At 41.5% G+C, this 15886-nt stretch overlaps 3 protein-coding genes across 3 annotated transcripts in view; all 3 read left to right on the top strand.

The window, feature by feature from the left end:
* Positions 1 to 2567: 2567 nt before the first annotated feature.
* LOC145466580 (cathepsin L-like peptidase) lies at positions 2568 to 8034 on the top strand. Its single transcript, XM_081450296.1, has 6 exons — positions 2568 to 2806; positions 3958 to 4183; positions 4643 to 4808; positions 6752 to 6858; positions 7057 to 7189; positions 7431 to 8034. Exons 1-6 carry the CDS (start codon positions 2636 to 2638, stop codon positions 7618 to 7620), a joined length of 993 nt encoding a protein of 330 aa, XP_081306422.1. The 5' UTR covers positions 2568 to 2635; the 3' UTR covers positions 7621 to 8034.
* Positions 8035 to 8176: 142 nt separating this feature from the next.
* On the top strand, positions 8177 to 13757 carry LOC145466576 (digestive cysteine proteinase 1-like). Its single transcript, XM_081450291.1, has 6 exons — positions 8177 to 9818; positions 10236 to 10464; positions 11206 to 11368; positions 12289 to 12392; positions 12567 to 12699; positions 13275 to 13757. The coding sequence occupies exons 1-6, from the start codon at positions 9540 to 9542 to the stop codon at positions 13465 to 13467; spliced, it is 1101 nt and encodes a 366-aa protein (XP_081306417.1). The 5' UTR covers positions 8177 to 9539; the 3' UTR covers positions 13468 to 13757.
* A 767-nt stretch (positions 13758 to 14524) lies between these two features.
* LOC145466574 (uncharacterized) overlaps positions 14525 to 15886 on the top strand; it is an 11745-nt gene continuing 10383 nt past the window's right edge. Inside the window, exon 1 of the mRNA XM_081450289.1 lies at positions 14525 to 15399. Within this exon, the coding sequence (XP_081306415.1) occupies positions 15196 to 15399 (204 nt within the window). The 5' untranslated portion in view covers positions 14525 to 15195. The remainder of the gene's footprint in view (positions 15400 to 15886) is intronic.

Raw genomic sequence — 15886 nt, 5'->3', positions numbered from 1 at the left:
AACAAGTATTACATTCTAACGTCACCTGATAAAGAGAAGCGATCCGCCAAACTATGGCTAATCTAATCACATGCTGTCATGCGCTGCGTCTCGTTCAGAGTGGCCTGGTACAAGAAATGAAAACGGGGGGTGACGTTGTTGATTAAAATAGAAGTTTCGAGCCATTCTAACCTTAACAGTCTGTGTAACTGGCAGCTTCTTCGTGCGTTCGCCGCTTATGAATTTTGTCATCGATCAAGCGTGATCTGGCATCATGTTCTTTTCACAATCTAGTTTGTACAGTCGATCCTCTCTCAGTACGGACACTGAAGGGACAGAACGAAATGTCCGTTTTAGAGAGGTGTCCGTATGGAGAGGTTTGACTGTATATTGCTTTACTGCAGGTGGAACACGGTCTGGATCATACCAGGTTTCATGTTTATAATAACAAAGACGGAACGATGATTTTTAATAATGCAATTTAGACGTAAAATTCATTTAAAAACATCATTGCATATTGAATAACTCTTTAATTTGACATCAGCAGCTGATCAATCTCTATTGACAAATGGAAATATTAAAACAATTTACATTAAAATTTCGGTAAACTTCTTATGTTTTTCTCAAAAGTAAATTGAGAGGAATTTGTTCTTGGGAAGCCTTAGCTCTTCTAAGACCACCGCAAATAGAAAGGTTTCTTGTAGGTTTGCAATGTGATCGCACGTCACGAAGACTAAGAATCGGTCATCTTTGTACCTAAGTGTGCTAGAATGTAGTTTCAGCTGTGAATTTGATCGTTGGGTGAAAGCCGTTTGCCGTTTGAGGAAATTCTCCTATTTTATCTCTGCTTGTATCCCACATAGATATGATGTCTCCAAAAGATTGTAGTGATGTATGTCTATCTGAGTATTTTCTTTTATCTATTTTGGCCATGAATATGTTTGCAAAGGCTACAACCATTTTCATACCGATGGCTGTTTCATGGGTTTGGACTAATCTTTTCCATTGAATTCAAGCGAGTTTTCTTGTGAGACCAGACTTGGCATTTCTAATACCTGATAGGAGAGTTTCTGTGGTAAAATTCTAGGTAGATATGCTTCGCATAAATTGGTAATACCGTCTCTTTTTGAGGTATGTTCGTGTATAGACTAGTGACGTCCATATTACAACAACAACAACAACAACAGCTAGCTTTATTTGCATAACCATAAATACATACAGTGTTGCAAAAGCTTTAGTAGACTAAAACTTAAACTAAAAAGGTAACGATTATCGTGATCATACAATAATATTATGATATAGCAATCAAGTTGCATTGGTTTGATTTGAAAGTAGAATATTGAGACAAGAATGGCGCTTGTAGAGTCTTGTATGCAATTTAATCTTCTCGATGAAGTCTTTTGTATCTTTAAGACACAAAGCCTGTTGAAAAGAAGCCGATCTGATCAATAGGGTCGTCAAACCGTAATATACAATATAAAATCTTTGTAAGTGTGCACAACACTGGAATTTGCGTCTTACGTCCCGTTTCCTGCGCGAAAAAAAACACTAATTTCTGCATCCCGCCATGAAAATAACCAACTTCCCGCCTCCCGCCGACCCCATGCAATCCCACATCCCGCCTTCAAATTTCCTTCCATCCCGCATTCGGGCAACGAAAAAAGGATCATCCCCGGCTTCCCGCCAACCCTACGTTAGACCCTCGAAGATTCAAAGGTACTCAGTTCACAAACTTGCACTGTGTTGCCGCGACATCTGAACAGTGCTGAATAAAACATACAAGTTTTGGACGATTCTTAACTCTAACTGGCAGTTTTCTGGCGCCTTCGTAGTTCAGCGGTATTTTGCCATCACCGTGAGTCAGCTCAGTGCACCGTGTTCTTTTGTCGCGACGTGCTCACTCCAGTCGTGACACGATGTGGATCCTGTGAGGCTTTTGTGTTTATATTAACCAAGACAGAACAATTATAGAGACGTATAAGTCATTGGACAACAACATTGCATATCGAGTGTCAGTAGAAACATCTGGGACTGAAGAGTAAATATTGACAATCGACCTAAAATTAAATTCTAGGTGACCATTTATGTCCGGGGGGGGGGGATCCCGTAGAAAAGGTCGAGGATGCTCGTCATCTCGCTTCAGGGAGTGCAAATCAAGGTTTTTGCTCTCACGTAGGGTTTTCAGGACGAAACGACACTATTTTTAGCCGTCAAAGTATCTTTTAGGATGCACTCAAAAAAAAAAAGAAAAAAACCCGCTGTGATTTCAAGTGGTATCTTTTAGGGTTGAAATAAAGTTCGAGCCCCTCTAAGATTGGTCTCCTTTAGGGGTTTAATTCCAATTTTCAGACGAACATCCCCAACTTTTTCATATGGGAGTACCTCCCGGGCATTTATGGTCATTCCATAAAAGATCCTGAGATCATTTGTAGCTTGAGTTATTTCTGGCTCACCGGCGCGCACAGCACTGAGGTCCTGAGCTGAGTCATTGTGGCGTTTCGATCTCGTGATTTTTTCGTAACCTGACACCCCAGCGGGCAAATCACGCCTGAGTCTTGTGACTTCTGTTGATAAATTGCCAACATTCCGAGTGAGCGGCACTGTCAGTTCATCGCGGTTCGGTGCGCGGGTGGAAAAGAAGTTACTCACCGTCAAAATGAAAGCTGTTATCGCATTTGTGCTTGGCTTATCCGTTGCAAGCTGCGCTGTCTTGAAGTTTGATGAATACAAGCAACAGTGGCAGGCTTGGAAAACTTTCCACGGCAAGCAGTACGAAACAGACACCGAAGAAGAGGCTCGTTATGCAATTTGGAGAGATAACTTGAGGGTATGTAAACGTTAAATGATGCATAAATTTTCTACATGGAAGAGTTAACTCTAGATTTTAAACAGTAATGTAGGACAAAGTTGTTTATTTCCCTGATCAGAACATTTACATTTCGCCTCAAACTCGGACAGTTTAATAGTTCGTTAGTAGATTTGTGATGTTCCATCGCAACACAAAGGAACCCTTAACACGGATTAAAAACGTCATACAATTTTTCTGCAGTGAATAAAAGATGTTTCGTGTCTTTAGCGGCGACCGGTTAAAGATCTGGATGAGTTATGTGAAAGTCAATAGTCTCGTTAAAATTGGCGTTTAACATTCGAAACTTCGGAAATTTGTCTAAAATATCCAAAATCTTGAAACAATAAAGAGGCTATGAGAGTTTACGTGCAGAGAGAAAACCTCCAATAGCGTATCAGCAAATCTTAACATTTTTAAAATTCAGCTCCTTTAAATGTCATCGTGGGTTGCATGAGTAGTTGAGCCAAAAGATGGAAAGAAATGTTGTTTTTCTGAAAACAAAAGATCACAAAATAAGACTGTGGGCACAAAAGACGAATCTAGCTATCAAATGTTTTCCGGTGCCAGGCACAGATAGCTTCCATAGAAATCGTCGCTAAAACTATCATTTTTTGAAGTAATTTCCTTAAAATACTCACGATCAACTTCGAATACATATAGATGTACTGCACTTGTACCTTTGTTGTTCGGGTAATAAGGTGTAGACCATGCGAGCAATTTTGAGACCGATCACGAAATGCGACATACGAGCGTGAGCGATATGCGCGGAGCGCGCGTGGTATGTGCGGATCGCGCGGGGGAGCCTTGTTTACTGGTTCACTCTAATTAATTTCTGCGCATTGTCAAGCAGGTTTGTTTTGTATTGACATCTTGACATAATTGAATTTGTATGAACTGTTTCATGTTACATGACGTTTGAAGATAATTTTTTCTCTTTTACCTGCCGCATTCATAGCCATTTTCTATTACACAATTTAGAAAATGAAATCAAGTACAGAGGTGTGCGATTGTGGAAGTTGACGGTTCGCTAACTGAATAATTGGTATAATCATTCAATCGGAAATGCTATTTATTTACCACAATCACAAGTTTTGTCTTTTTCGTAATGGTCTTAACTGTTTTACTTCTAGAAAATTCAACAACACAACTCCGAAGGACACTCGTACACCCTGGCTATGAACCAGTTCGGTGATCTGACAGTCGATGAATATCGCTTCTTCTTCCTGGGACTTCGTGCTCACTTCTCCAACGAAACAGAACGAGAAGGGTCTCACTTCCTTCCTCCCAGTGGAGTAACTCTACCTGATACTGTTGACTGGAGAACCAAGGGATACGTAACTCCTGTAAAGAATCAGGGTACGTTTTTGTCCTCCTCCTCCTCCTTAATAATAATCACCACCTCAATATTCATCATCATCATCATCATTATCATCCTCATCATCATCATTATCGTCGTCGTCATCATCATCAGCAGCAACATCATCATCGTCTGCTTTTTCTTGTTCCTCTTGTTCTTCTTCTGTCTTCTACTACGCTTCTTCTAGTTCCTTCTTTCTTCTTCTTTTTGTTTTCTCCCTTTTCTTCTTCTTCCTTTTCCCTTCTTTCTTCTTCTACTTCTGTCGTCTTGTTCTTGTTCTTGTTCTTAGTCTTGCTCTTGCTCTTGCTCCTGCTCTTGCTCTTGCTCTTGCTCCTGCTCTCGCTCTTGCTCTTTCTTCGACTTCTTCTTCCTTTTCGTCCAACTCTTCTTTGTCTCTTTTTTTTCGTTTTGTACATTTTAGCCTTAACACTGATTGTACTCCTTGTCAATTTTTTCAGGCCAGTGTGGTTCTTGCTGGGCGTTCAGTGCTACCGGATCACTGGAAGGACAGCACTTCAAGAAAACAGGAAAACTCGTTTCACTTAGTGAACAGAATCTGGTCGACTGCTCCAGGAAATATGGAAATAATGGCTGTGAGGGTGGACTCATGGATTACGCATTTAAGTAAGAGAAGAAACAGTATTTTACTCCGAAGTCGCTAGTGAAATGAAACAGAAACGGGCTCCTCTCGTAATGTCGTTGGATTAACAATACCTAACAAGTCCCTAAACCTCGCATAGATATAATTTTATTTTGTCGATGGTCTGCAACTCTGATGTTCCCTTCATGACCTCCAAGACACTGGCTTCGATCGATTGAAAATCGTAGAATTGTTTGGACCTGTATTTTTGAAGCTACGGGAAGCAAGACGGAAGGAAACACTTCATGCAATTACCGATTTCACATTGCCACACGTTGTAAGTCGTACTGGCTCCAAATAACCAGTGTAAATTTTTTTCAAAGTTTGCAGTGAAATTCGTCGGATAAGCGAAAAGGATGTGTTCCCTAAGCGGTCCGCAGATAATGTTACGCGGTCATATTTTCGACACTAATGTATAGAGTGTTTGTCGCACTACTGATTTCCAAACCTTCGAAAAAACTCTGTGAGTGTAACAGTTTTGTTATCATGTAATTCTAAAGGATTAATGATCTTCGACTTTTATCTAAATCGAAAGAGAAATAAGTGTTGGTTGGCGGCGAACAGTTGCGACCTATTTACATGTCAGTATATTTGGTCGTAACGCTTCTTGATTGATCACACAACTTTGCCGGCTATGTTATAAATACTGCGGGACTGGAAGATATAGGTTGTCGATAGTATTTCGACAAATTGCTGGTTGGCTTTCAGCAGAAAATATTGAAAATAGCGTTTGAAAGTCTGCGGAACAAATTCCAGTGAGAGTTCTTCTATGGTTCTCACAGACTCCGAGTTCGCTTGTTTCGGTTCGACAAAATCAACCAGCGTTTATGTCTTTATTGTACCATTGACCGATCATCACCAGTAAATTGTACAGTATATCTTGTTTTAGATCTGGGATATTGCTGCAACAGCCGATAGCACTTCTGGAAGGCATTTCTGCGCACTTTTCGAATGTGTATTGCACCATCCTGAAGGAAATGAGAGGACGTGAGATATTCGACCTTCCTGGGTAGACGTCACAACAGCCGCTGGACTCATTCTCCTCAAACTCGGTCGTGAAACAAAATGGCGGTGTTTTGGCCCGGGGGTGTTTTGGGGCTATTTTCGAGATTTCGTCGGGGCACAGAAAATCGAAGATTTAACCGAATCCAAAACTTTTTTCGCAGAAGTATTTCAAATAACATGTAGATTCGTTTTAGCGAAAAAAAATTTTGGTGTTAGGTGCACTTTACGAAAATTGGCCTATCCACAAGTGTGAAACTTCAGAAATTCATAAAAACGAATTTCATCGTTTATCTCGGATTTTAAATTTTATATTGGAAAGAAGGTTGATTATACGGAGACTGTGATCTAAAGCTCAAAGATTAACATTAATTAAGATTAATTATGACAAACATTAAAATTCAATGTCGTGCGATATCATTAATTATCGTAAATCCTCGAATTAGCGCCCGAGGCGCTTATTTCAAATTTAGGAGAAGACGGGGGCGCTTATTGGAGGGGGACGCTTATTCGAGGGTGGGGGGGGGGGGGTGCTTAGTTAATTTTTCCCAAATCGTGGCCTGACATGATCATTTTTTGATACATCATCTGCGCGTAAACACCAACATAAGCTGTTTATTGACATAAAAAGCTGATCCTAAAGTTTAAATTGCGGCATCGTTAGTACTTAACGTGTTCAATAAACGTGTTCACAAACTGAAACAATGTTCAAATCAAATACTACATGACGGAAACTCTATATCCTTTGTTGTCTCATTACTCGTCCACAAAATGGGGGGGAGGGGGGCGCTTATTGGAGGAGGGGCGCTTATTTTAAATTTCGGTCGATAGGAGGGGCGTTTATTAGAAGGCGGTGCTTATTCCAGGGGGGCGCTAATTCGAGGATTTACGGTATATGAAGGTGAATATGTCATTTATTTAACAGGTACATCAAAGCCAATAAAGGTCTTGACACTGAGGTCAGCTACCCATACAAAGCTAGAGACGGGAGTTGCCATTTCAAAAGCGCTGATGTTGGTGCTACTGACACTGGTGAGTCTACGATCTTTGCCGAGCACTTCCGATAATTACCGAAGTTTTGTTTGAAAACGTTTAGCATGCCGAAGTTTAAACTCGATTTTCGTGGGGGCTATTGATTACTAGCCTGAGGAGATGTTGACAGGCTACGGATTAGTGGGAAGGGAGCATCAAGATTAAGATATAATTTATTGGCGTTTGTTTTGTGTTTAGGTTTCATGGATATCCAAAGTGGAAGCGAATCTGCCCTTAAGTCTGCTGTAGCCACTGTCGGCCCAGTATCTGTCGCCATTGATGCTTCCCACGGGTCATTCCAATTTTATCACAAAGGAGTCTACAATGAACCGTAAGTAAATGTTTTGTCGTACGGTGATCAATAAATCGTCATATCAATATTATAGTCATCATCATCGTCATCGTCGTCTTCATTACCATCGTCATCGCCATCCTGTACAATATCACGTGACATGCGTGACAAATGGCTCTCACGCAAATCGCAATCACGAAACAATGATCGCCTCTTGCAGTCAAGAAACGTCTCTTGTCACAGTCACGTCAAAACCTTATCGTTTCATTTCTCATTTCAGTGCCTGCAGTAGCACTCAACTGGATCATGGTGTCCTTGCTGTTGGGTATGGAACCTACCAAGGCAAAGACTACTGGCTGGTCAAGAACTCCTGGGGGACTAGCTGGGGAATGCAGGGTTACGTTATGATGACCAGAAACAAAAACAACCAGTGCGGAATTGCCACAGATGCTAGCTATCCACTAGTCTAAGACACCTTATTGTGCAATAGGGCTAAATTCCTTTGCTCACCAGATTGATACAATGTGTTTTATTCATTAAGTAGACTGTATAGTAAAAGAGTCATTTTATATTTGTAGGATAGGATGAAAATAATGGACATAGAGAAGGGAAGGAGCGAGTTCTCTCCACTCGTTTCAATTTTCTTTCTGAAAGTATTTTTATTAGGAAGCGCTCTGATTTACTACTCGGAATCTTTGAGGTTTTGTTTTACTTTTGCATTGTTATTTTCAAGATGGGATCAATCCCTCTTTTTACTTTCTTTATTTCTTTTGATAGGACATTCAATTAGTATTCTTTAGATTCTTACGAATCCTGTTTAATCTTACACAGTCTGTATTTTCGTAGTTTATTTTTCCTCATCTTCTTCTGTCGCTTTTGATGTTTTTGCTGGTTTATTGTATTTAAACTGGTGAAATAAAGGGATAGATTTTATTGTAGATGGTCTTAATTCAATGATCCCCATATACAGATTGAACGCAAAGCGCGTTGATAGGCAGAAATCCGTCTGCATTTACAAACGTTAAGATTTGAGATATAATGGAAAGAAAAGTTCGAGGCTGTAAAAAGGATGCAAACACACTACGGGTTTTTTTCCCCAGTGATAGTCAGATTTTGCCAAAACCAAAGTTATCATATCAAACCAAACTCAAAACCCACTGACCTAACTGACCAATCAAAACCCGAAGCAGTAACATGCAACGGTCACTAAGCGCGGGAAAACCAAGTCACGAAGTATCTTTGCTTGCATGTTTGTTTGTTTCTCTCGCTCCTGATCGTAAACTTAAACCCACGCACGCAAAAGGCAAAAGTAACTGAGAATAAAGACAAAACCATAGGCCATAACTTGTGATGGATGTCAATTCAAATTGCGACATAAGTATCTTCAACTGCGGATAAACGTTTCGCGGTCAATTTTCAACGAGAAATAAAAGCTGTACAATACATTAAACCTCGTACCCCTAAACTGATCGTAAGTTCAAACCCCCTCCCTCCCCACTCCATCGTAATAGGCCCGCCTTAACGCTAATGTAAAACTCCCTGATATAATCCCCCCTCCGTACGGCCCCATCAGGCAAAAGATCGCAGAACATTGTACTTCAAATAGAATATAAGCAGTAAATGAGTTTTGCAAGTATATTGTAGAGCAAAATGTTTTATCCTTGAGGCTTTCTAACGGTAGCGTACCCCTCATCCATCTTGGATTACATTGTAATGCAAGCGAGAGACCTGAGAAGCTAATCATGAAAAGGGCTGCTGATGTTACGCCACCATATAGTCATCCAGATATTCGAGAAGAATAGATTTCATCCCATAATCCCTTGTATACTCTTTCAACCCGTGTAAACCCCATTTAAACCCATGTATATACTCCTGTTTACCCATGTCGTCCCAATCCCATCTCGTCTAAGACGACTGCGGTCGTCCATGCTCCCTGACAGATCAGCCTACCTCACTCACCAGAGTCTTTTCACCTCTCCGTGAACCTGTTCCACGCTATCATCGACTGTCAAATAGCGAAAAAATACGAGATCAGAAGGTCGGTGAAAAGAGAAGAAGGTGACCAAATATCATGCAGCCAACTAGCAATAAATTTACATTTGGATGTTCCATGAAAACCTGCTCAAGATTGCAGCTAAATCCAAAAAGGACGTCAAGAGTCCCGTGGGACCTAACACATTCGTAGGCCATCTGTAACAGTCAGTCTGATGTTTTCTCAGTTTCACCCGCCTCCGACTCGCTTAGCTCGCCGACTCGTCTCTAGCGGCTTCGCCTCATTGCCCGTTACGCAGCGCGTGCTAGGGTTCACGCGCGTGTACGCGAAAGCAGGTGCGTGACCACGTTCGACGACGTCTAACGTACTGGGTAGGAACTAAACAGGAGTCATGTGATGTTTCCGAAAGTATTCTTCCTAATTGCTCTTCACAACTTGATATCACATTGCAAAGTGCCAATTACGATAAAAAATCTCGGATCCCTACCACTGAATCGTGGCAAAATGAGGTGCTTTTACTTCTTTCTGCTGTCTGTTTCATTAGCAAGCAGCCTTAATCTAACGCATGAGGAATACAAACGGTACTGGCAGGAGTGGAAGTCTTTCTACGGCAAATCATACAAGTCAGACATTTTGGACCAAGCGCATTTTATAGTGTGGAAGAATAATTTAGAGGTGAGCAGATTTTATTTCCAAAGATCAATGGTAGTCTAAGGTTCGATTTACGGCTGTGTTGTGAGTCGGATTCCACCTCCTCAACGCAAGGGACACGCAAGGAACAGAAGAGGGGACAAAGCATCGTAGCCCGGTGGACGGTAACCTTTTAAGCCTCCTACGCAGATGGTCTTTTTGTTCGTCACGCAATCTTAGCTAATCTTCCGCCCCCACGGGAGGAACTCATACCGGCCCGGCTTGAAAAGCGTTGAACTTCTTCGGATGAATTTGTGAGACATGTTCAATAACGTCCTCTTGAAACCATTTTTTTGTGTACTAGTTGTCCCAAACTTAAACAACCTGTACTTGACCGGAAGGGCCCCTTAACCATTTCCTAAGGCTTACCTTTGTATTAATTGCCTTGTTGCTTCCTTCCAGCGGATTCAAGAGCACAACTCCGAAGGACACTCGTACACCCTGGCGATGAACCAGTTCGGTGATCTGACAGTCGATGAATACCGCTCTTTTTTCCCTGGCTCTGAGTCTCGTCCCTACAAAGAAACAAAACGTCATGGGTCGTCCTTCTCTCTTTCCAGTGGAGTAACTCAGCTACCTGATACTGTTGACTGGAGAACAAAGGGATACGTTACTCCAGTGAAGAACCAAGGTAAGCTTCCGCTTCTCGTTTAGTAAATTTTGTACACCAAAAAAGTAACTCTAGTTCCCTTTGCGGTAACATGGTATACTAGCAGATCCAACACTGACAACAACCCAACAATCCAACCTGGTTGAACGAGGTGTAACATAAACTGTGACGTCACATTCTTTTGCCATCGTCCATCCAGCATTGTGGCTTTTGCAAGATGTGACTGATTTACGCCAAAGGTACATTAGACGGATCAGTTTTTGTTTCTGTGCAACCGACTTCGGTTCTGAAAAACTGACCTCGGAAAAAATCCCTCCTCGGGTAGTGATCCCATTAGACCAACTACGGTTAACGGTTGTCGCTGACCATCGTCTTTGACCGCAGCAGTGAGCGAATTGTTGGAAAGCCGACTTTTTACTAGTAACACTTTAGTTGGTGCAATATCACAGAACTTTGTTTTTCTCTGATAACCTGCGTCACCCACTCAGCTTCCGTGTACGCGTGTCTCCCAAAAGCGGACGCTTTTTAATAGCAATGAGTTAGAATGTGCTAACATTAGCAGTTGCTAATATAAGAAAGATGAGTAAACTGAAGATGAGTGGTTGGATTTTTGAGAAGGTCAGCTGCCTTGTGCGACCTTCCTCCGCCCCCTCCCCCGCATGAGACCTAGCTAACCCATTGCACAGTTCTTCTTCAGCTAAGAGTTGCATTACCTAACATGCATCTTGACTTGTTATTTTTCCGTGACTGACCTTTTTCCAGGTCAATTGGGCGCTTCGTGGGCGTTCAGTGCCACAGGATCGCTAGAAGGACAGCATTTTAGGAAAACTGGAAACCTTGTCTCAATCAGCGAAAGGAATCTCGAAGACTGCTCTGGATGTAATATGAATTTCAGTTATGCCAGCCAAGTGGATTGTGCTTTTATGTAAGCAAACACACAGCATTTTCTCTCTTGCCATGAAAAAGCTATTTAGTTAGAGAGCAAAGTACAAACTAGTATTAGTTACATGAAGTCTCGGGTGAAAGGCTGGGCGCTTGAAGGAAGCACATGGAAAGAGAACAACCTTGATGAGGGTGACAGTTTCCCTTCAGTGACACTACCCATCCATACCCAAAGGAGTTGTCCGCGTTGAACCGCGGCCTAGGATCAGGTGTGAAGCGAGATGAGGAGCGAAAAACCTACCCTTATCCAGACCAAACTATACCCATCCCGATCCTATATCCAGACCTACAATCAGGGACAAAAGTAGTCGAAACACGCCTACAATCAGGGACAAAGTAGTCCAAACACTTTCCGAATACAAACTTTCTCCCTTCCAGTGTAATTCGTACTACCTACACGTACACTCCTCATGTTTCGCCTCCTCCCTTTTTCAAATGTTGTAACCACGTGACAGCGTCGCCAAAGCCCGTTTCAACATCGATTGGGGGTGGGGTGGGGGTGGCTATTGACGAAAAAGGTGTTTCTTTCATCAAGGGAGGTGCGGATCTCGGTTCGAAAACGTCCGATTTGCAGAAATGCCCAACATTGTTGTCTCTGATTGTAGCGTGACAATACCCAACTAGACAAAGTGTTTGAGGAATTACTAAGTAGCTTAAGTTCTTATCCTTTTTATCGATATGTTCTATCTAATCTATACGTTCATCTTTGCATTCTTTTCCCACCTCGTTCAGCTTTTCACGCTGTGTTATATACTTTCTAAAAATTATTTTCTTTAATTTTATCAATCTTGTCTCCCGAGATTTGTTCAGAAAAATAACTTATTACTGGAAATGCTGATACGAGAGGTTCTAAGTACGTAACTTAATGATATTCATAATTTGCTGGATGTCATTTTCTTCTAGGTACGTCAAAGAAAACGGTGGTATTGACACCGAGGTCGGCTACCCGTACCCATGTCACAAGACCTGCTGTTACGACAAAGCTTATGTAGGTGCCACATGTACTGGTGAGTAATGGACAGAAATCGCGTTTACCGAAAACTTCCGATGATAACCGAGTTGCCGAAGAATTTGCCTTATCGTCGGCATCTGATTTGGCGCTAAGGGAGTATTTGACTCTTGCAGTGATATTTGAAATGTTTAAGTTAGTTGTGTTTGATCTTTTTCTTGTCTTTTTTTAGGCTACGTTGACATTAAAACAGGAAGTGAGGCTGCCCTTGAATCAGCTGTAGCCGAAGTTGGCCCGATCTCTGTTATAATCGACGCTAGTCATGAATCTTTCCAGTTTTATAGAAGCGGAGTGTACAACGAGCCGTAAGTGTTTCATAAATTTCCAAGATGTCTCATATCTGTCGCTTTCCCTTTCTTGATTTGACGCTCTAGTGTATCTGAACTTTCTTACTGTTATTTTCCTATCGTCATGAAATCACCAGCTTTTATCACCATCTTGTGGGAGGCATTGTGGGAGGTTAGTAGCGCGGATCAAACAACTGAAACAAATACAGTGGCGGATCTGGGAGAGGGGCCTCGGGGAACCCGCCCCCCCCCCCCCCACTTATTTTGGGTAAAAAAAATAAAAAAGAAGGAAGGAAGAAAAACCGGCAGGGCAAGCAAAAAAAAAAAGGCCCCCCCCCCCCCCCCCCGCTTAGCTCAAGGTGTGGATCCGCCACTGAAATAATTCAATTTGAACATAACGTTGTAAAGAATTCCAGTGGCAAACCAGTTGTCTATAAACTTGACATGTCTCACAAAAGAGTTAACTATTTACATCTGGAGGCTAGAAAACGTTGAACCGTCACTTTACGATACTCGCGTCTATAAAATGTCTCACTGGAGGTAAGACTCGTCTAGGCTAATCCTCACCTTTCTTTTATTTCCTATTTCATCAGTGACTGCAACGGTTCTCGGCTTCTGGATCACGCTGTACTTGTTGTTGGGTATGGAACCTATCAAGGCCAGGACTACTGGCTGGTCAAGAACTCCTGGGGGACTGGCTGGGGAATGGAAGGTTACGTCATGATGTCAAGAAACAAGGACAACCAGTGTGGAATCGCTACACTTGCTAGCTATCCGCTCGTATAATTTACTAATACGTGTACTGAAATATCTTTGTAGCGAAGTCATATTTCACATAGCAAACTGGAATTTTGGAGTCAATTTATCAGTCACTTTACATGAGTACAAAATTAATCGTGAAATGAGCGCAAGTTTCTGTTTTGAATTTGGGTTTTACACACTTTCCAAATAAATTTTTATAATATGTTAGAAATATGCCTAAGGCTTAGATTTTGTTAAATATGTTAATGGAAATTAAAAGGCAATAAAACCACATGTTGTTATGACGAGTAATGTATTTCTGGTCTTCTGATTGGTTCACTGAAACTCGCTTACCAGCAAGCTTTACTACCCATTCAAAATACCTGAGTGTGCTTGACCTTATATGGAAGAAGAAAGCGAGAAGTGTCGCTTTTTACCACTGAAATACGAGAAATAATGGGCAACGCCATCCCGTAAATTACATACAGTTCAAAATTACATGCATGTTAAAATTAACTTATCTACGCCCCAAAATCCAAAAAAACAAAAAGAAAAAAACACAGATTTTGGGTATAAAATATTACACTTTGCGCAGCCACTTCAGTCAAGCTTAGGTAAAAGGTAAAGGTAAAGTCTGCATACGAGCCAAGTGACCCATCAGGCCGGAGCTTATCCCGGTTTCTGTAGCATGAAGCGACTAGGAGTATTTCTACTCCCCCCTGGATGGGATGCTAGTCCATCGCAGGGTTACCCCCAGTATTAAGTTCGCCGGTACCCATCTATACACCTGTGAGAGTAAAGTGTCTTGCCTAAGAACACAATACAATGTCCCCGGCCAGGGCTCGACCCGGACCGCTCGATCCGGAGACGAGCGCACTAACCATGAGGCCACCGCGCCTAAGATAGATATATAGATAACCTTTATTTTAAAACGATGAGTATTAAAGCTACATGAGCTTACACTTAGCGCAGCCACTTCAGTCAAGCTCCCTCATTCAAGCTTGTTACCTTGCATTTGGGTCCTGTCCTTCAAAGGCTTCTTTCTGTCCTTCTAAGTTTACTTTTTGTGCTTCTTTTTAAAATTAAACAACCGCGTAAACAATCAAAATTTCGATTCCGCGATCTGATATTTAGAGAGGAAGCCAAACCAACCCTAGCTGGTTTTCATGCAGGTCCTCTATCCTGATCGAATTGGAATTTGGCCCGGGAAATGTTGGTTTTTGCACAGGACGTGCAATTTTAATTTTTTTTTTTTTTTCAATTTTTCAAACTGGTACGCGATTTCGCAATTGAAAACGCATTAGTCGGGACAGAGCCTGAGACTTGAGAAAAACATATTCCACCAAAACGCAGAACTTAAAAATGTCGTTGACTACAGCCGAGAGAAAATAACAGCGTTTCGACCACCTAAAATTTGCTGCATTTGTTAATTTCCTTTTTGATTCATATATAGCGTTTACCCGGCGTTAAATCTTGAAATGTACTGATGCTTTACAACCCTCTCCCCTCGCCTGAAAGAACTTTTCAGCCCCATGAACCAATCCCTGTAGGAGGTCACACGAGAATGTTTCGTGTGTTTAGCAAAGTCTTGTGAGTTTGGTTCGAGTATCGAGAAAGCAAATCATAAAATAGGCTTTATAGCCCGATGAAGCTGAACTGTTAAAAATTCCCGATGAAAGATTTTTATTTCCGCCGCTCTCTTCCCCGAACGTCACGCGAAATGCGTTGATGGAAAGAAAAGCGAGGGAGACCTGGCGCTAGGCACTTGGGAAAATGGCGCTCGACGGTCAAGTGACTTATTTGTCAACAGAATCCGCGGCAGAATTTCAAAGGCCAAGAACTCCAAGACGAAGCCCAAGGCTGAGAATGTACGAGGAAGAAGAGGAACAAATAGAAAGCGAAGGAGTGCGATCAAATTCGGGAATGAGAGCGCCGATCATTGGGTATGAGGTGGTTGATCAACGACAAAAGTTCACGGTACAGTGATTGAATCTCCTTGTTCATCTGAAGCTTATATTGGGCTGCTCTATGTGTTCTTGTGTGGTTTTGTTGTGTTTTAAAAAAGTAATTGAAGGCAAGACTTGTGACCTTACAAAAGCGATAAGGAAAAAATTTTGACGCATTTACAATGTATCAGAATATGTTGTTTTACAATGTCATTGTGTTTATTTTTTGAGCGCGTGACTCAACGATTTGAGTTTAAGCTTAATTTATGCATTAGATTCTACGAAGGCTGGTTCCATTGCTGGCTAGAACGAATTCAGAATTGCAAATATTTTCTTCTTCATTTGTAAAACTGTGGATTTTTGGCAACTGATGCAGTAGTGTTCTGCTGAGTTGAAAAAAATATCATGCTTGGATAATTACAGGTCATGTACATGTACGTAAGATAATACGTACATCAAGTATTGTTTTTAAAAATTATGCAAACTCCTTTAAGTATGTAAAAAATGAAAGAAGCTTA

Source organism: Orbicella franksi, chromosome 13 (assembly GCF_964199315.1).
Source record: "Orbicella franksi chromosome 13, jaOrbFran1.1, whole genome shotgun sequence".
Lineage (NCBI taxonomy): Eukaryota > Metazoa > Cnidaria > Anthozoa > Scleractinia > Merulinidae > Orbicella > Orbicella franksi.
Note: the sequence above shows the minus strand (reverse complement) of the source record. Positions and strands in the feature narration are given on the sequence as shown.

What these genes read in the sequence shown, in the direction of transcription:
- LOC145466580 (XM_081450296.1), top strand. Translation starts at nt 2,636, where the DNA reads ATGAAAGCTGTTATCGCATTTGTGCTTGGCTTATCCGTTGCAAGCTGC. An exon ending in CTCATGGATTACGCATTTAA is followed by an intron (nt 4,809 to 6,751) that starts GTAAGAGAAGAA and finishes TTTATTTAACAG; the next exon opens with GTACATCAAAGCCAATAAAG. An exon ending in AAAGGAGTCTACAATGAACC is followed by an intron (nt 7,190 to 7,430) that starts GTAAGTAAATGT and finishes TTCTCATTTCAG; the next exon opens with TGCCTGCAGTAGCACTCAAC.
- LOC145466576 (XM_081450291.1), top strand. Translation starts at nt 9,540, where the DNA reads ATGTTTCCGAAAGTATTCTTCCTAATTGCTCTTCACAACTTGATATCA. An exon ending in TACTCCAGTGAAGAACCAAG is followed by an intron (nt 10,465 to 11,205) that starts GTAAGCTTCCGC and finishes ACCTTTTTCCAG; the next exon opens with GTCAATTGGGCGCTTCGTGG. An exon ending in TGTAGGTGCCACATGTACTG is followed by an intron (nt 12,393 to 12,566) that starts GTGAGTAATGGA and finishes GTCTTTTTTTAG; the next exon opens with GCTACGTTGACATTAAAACA.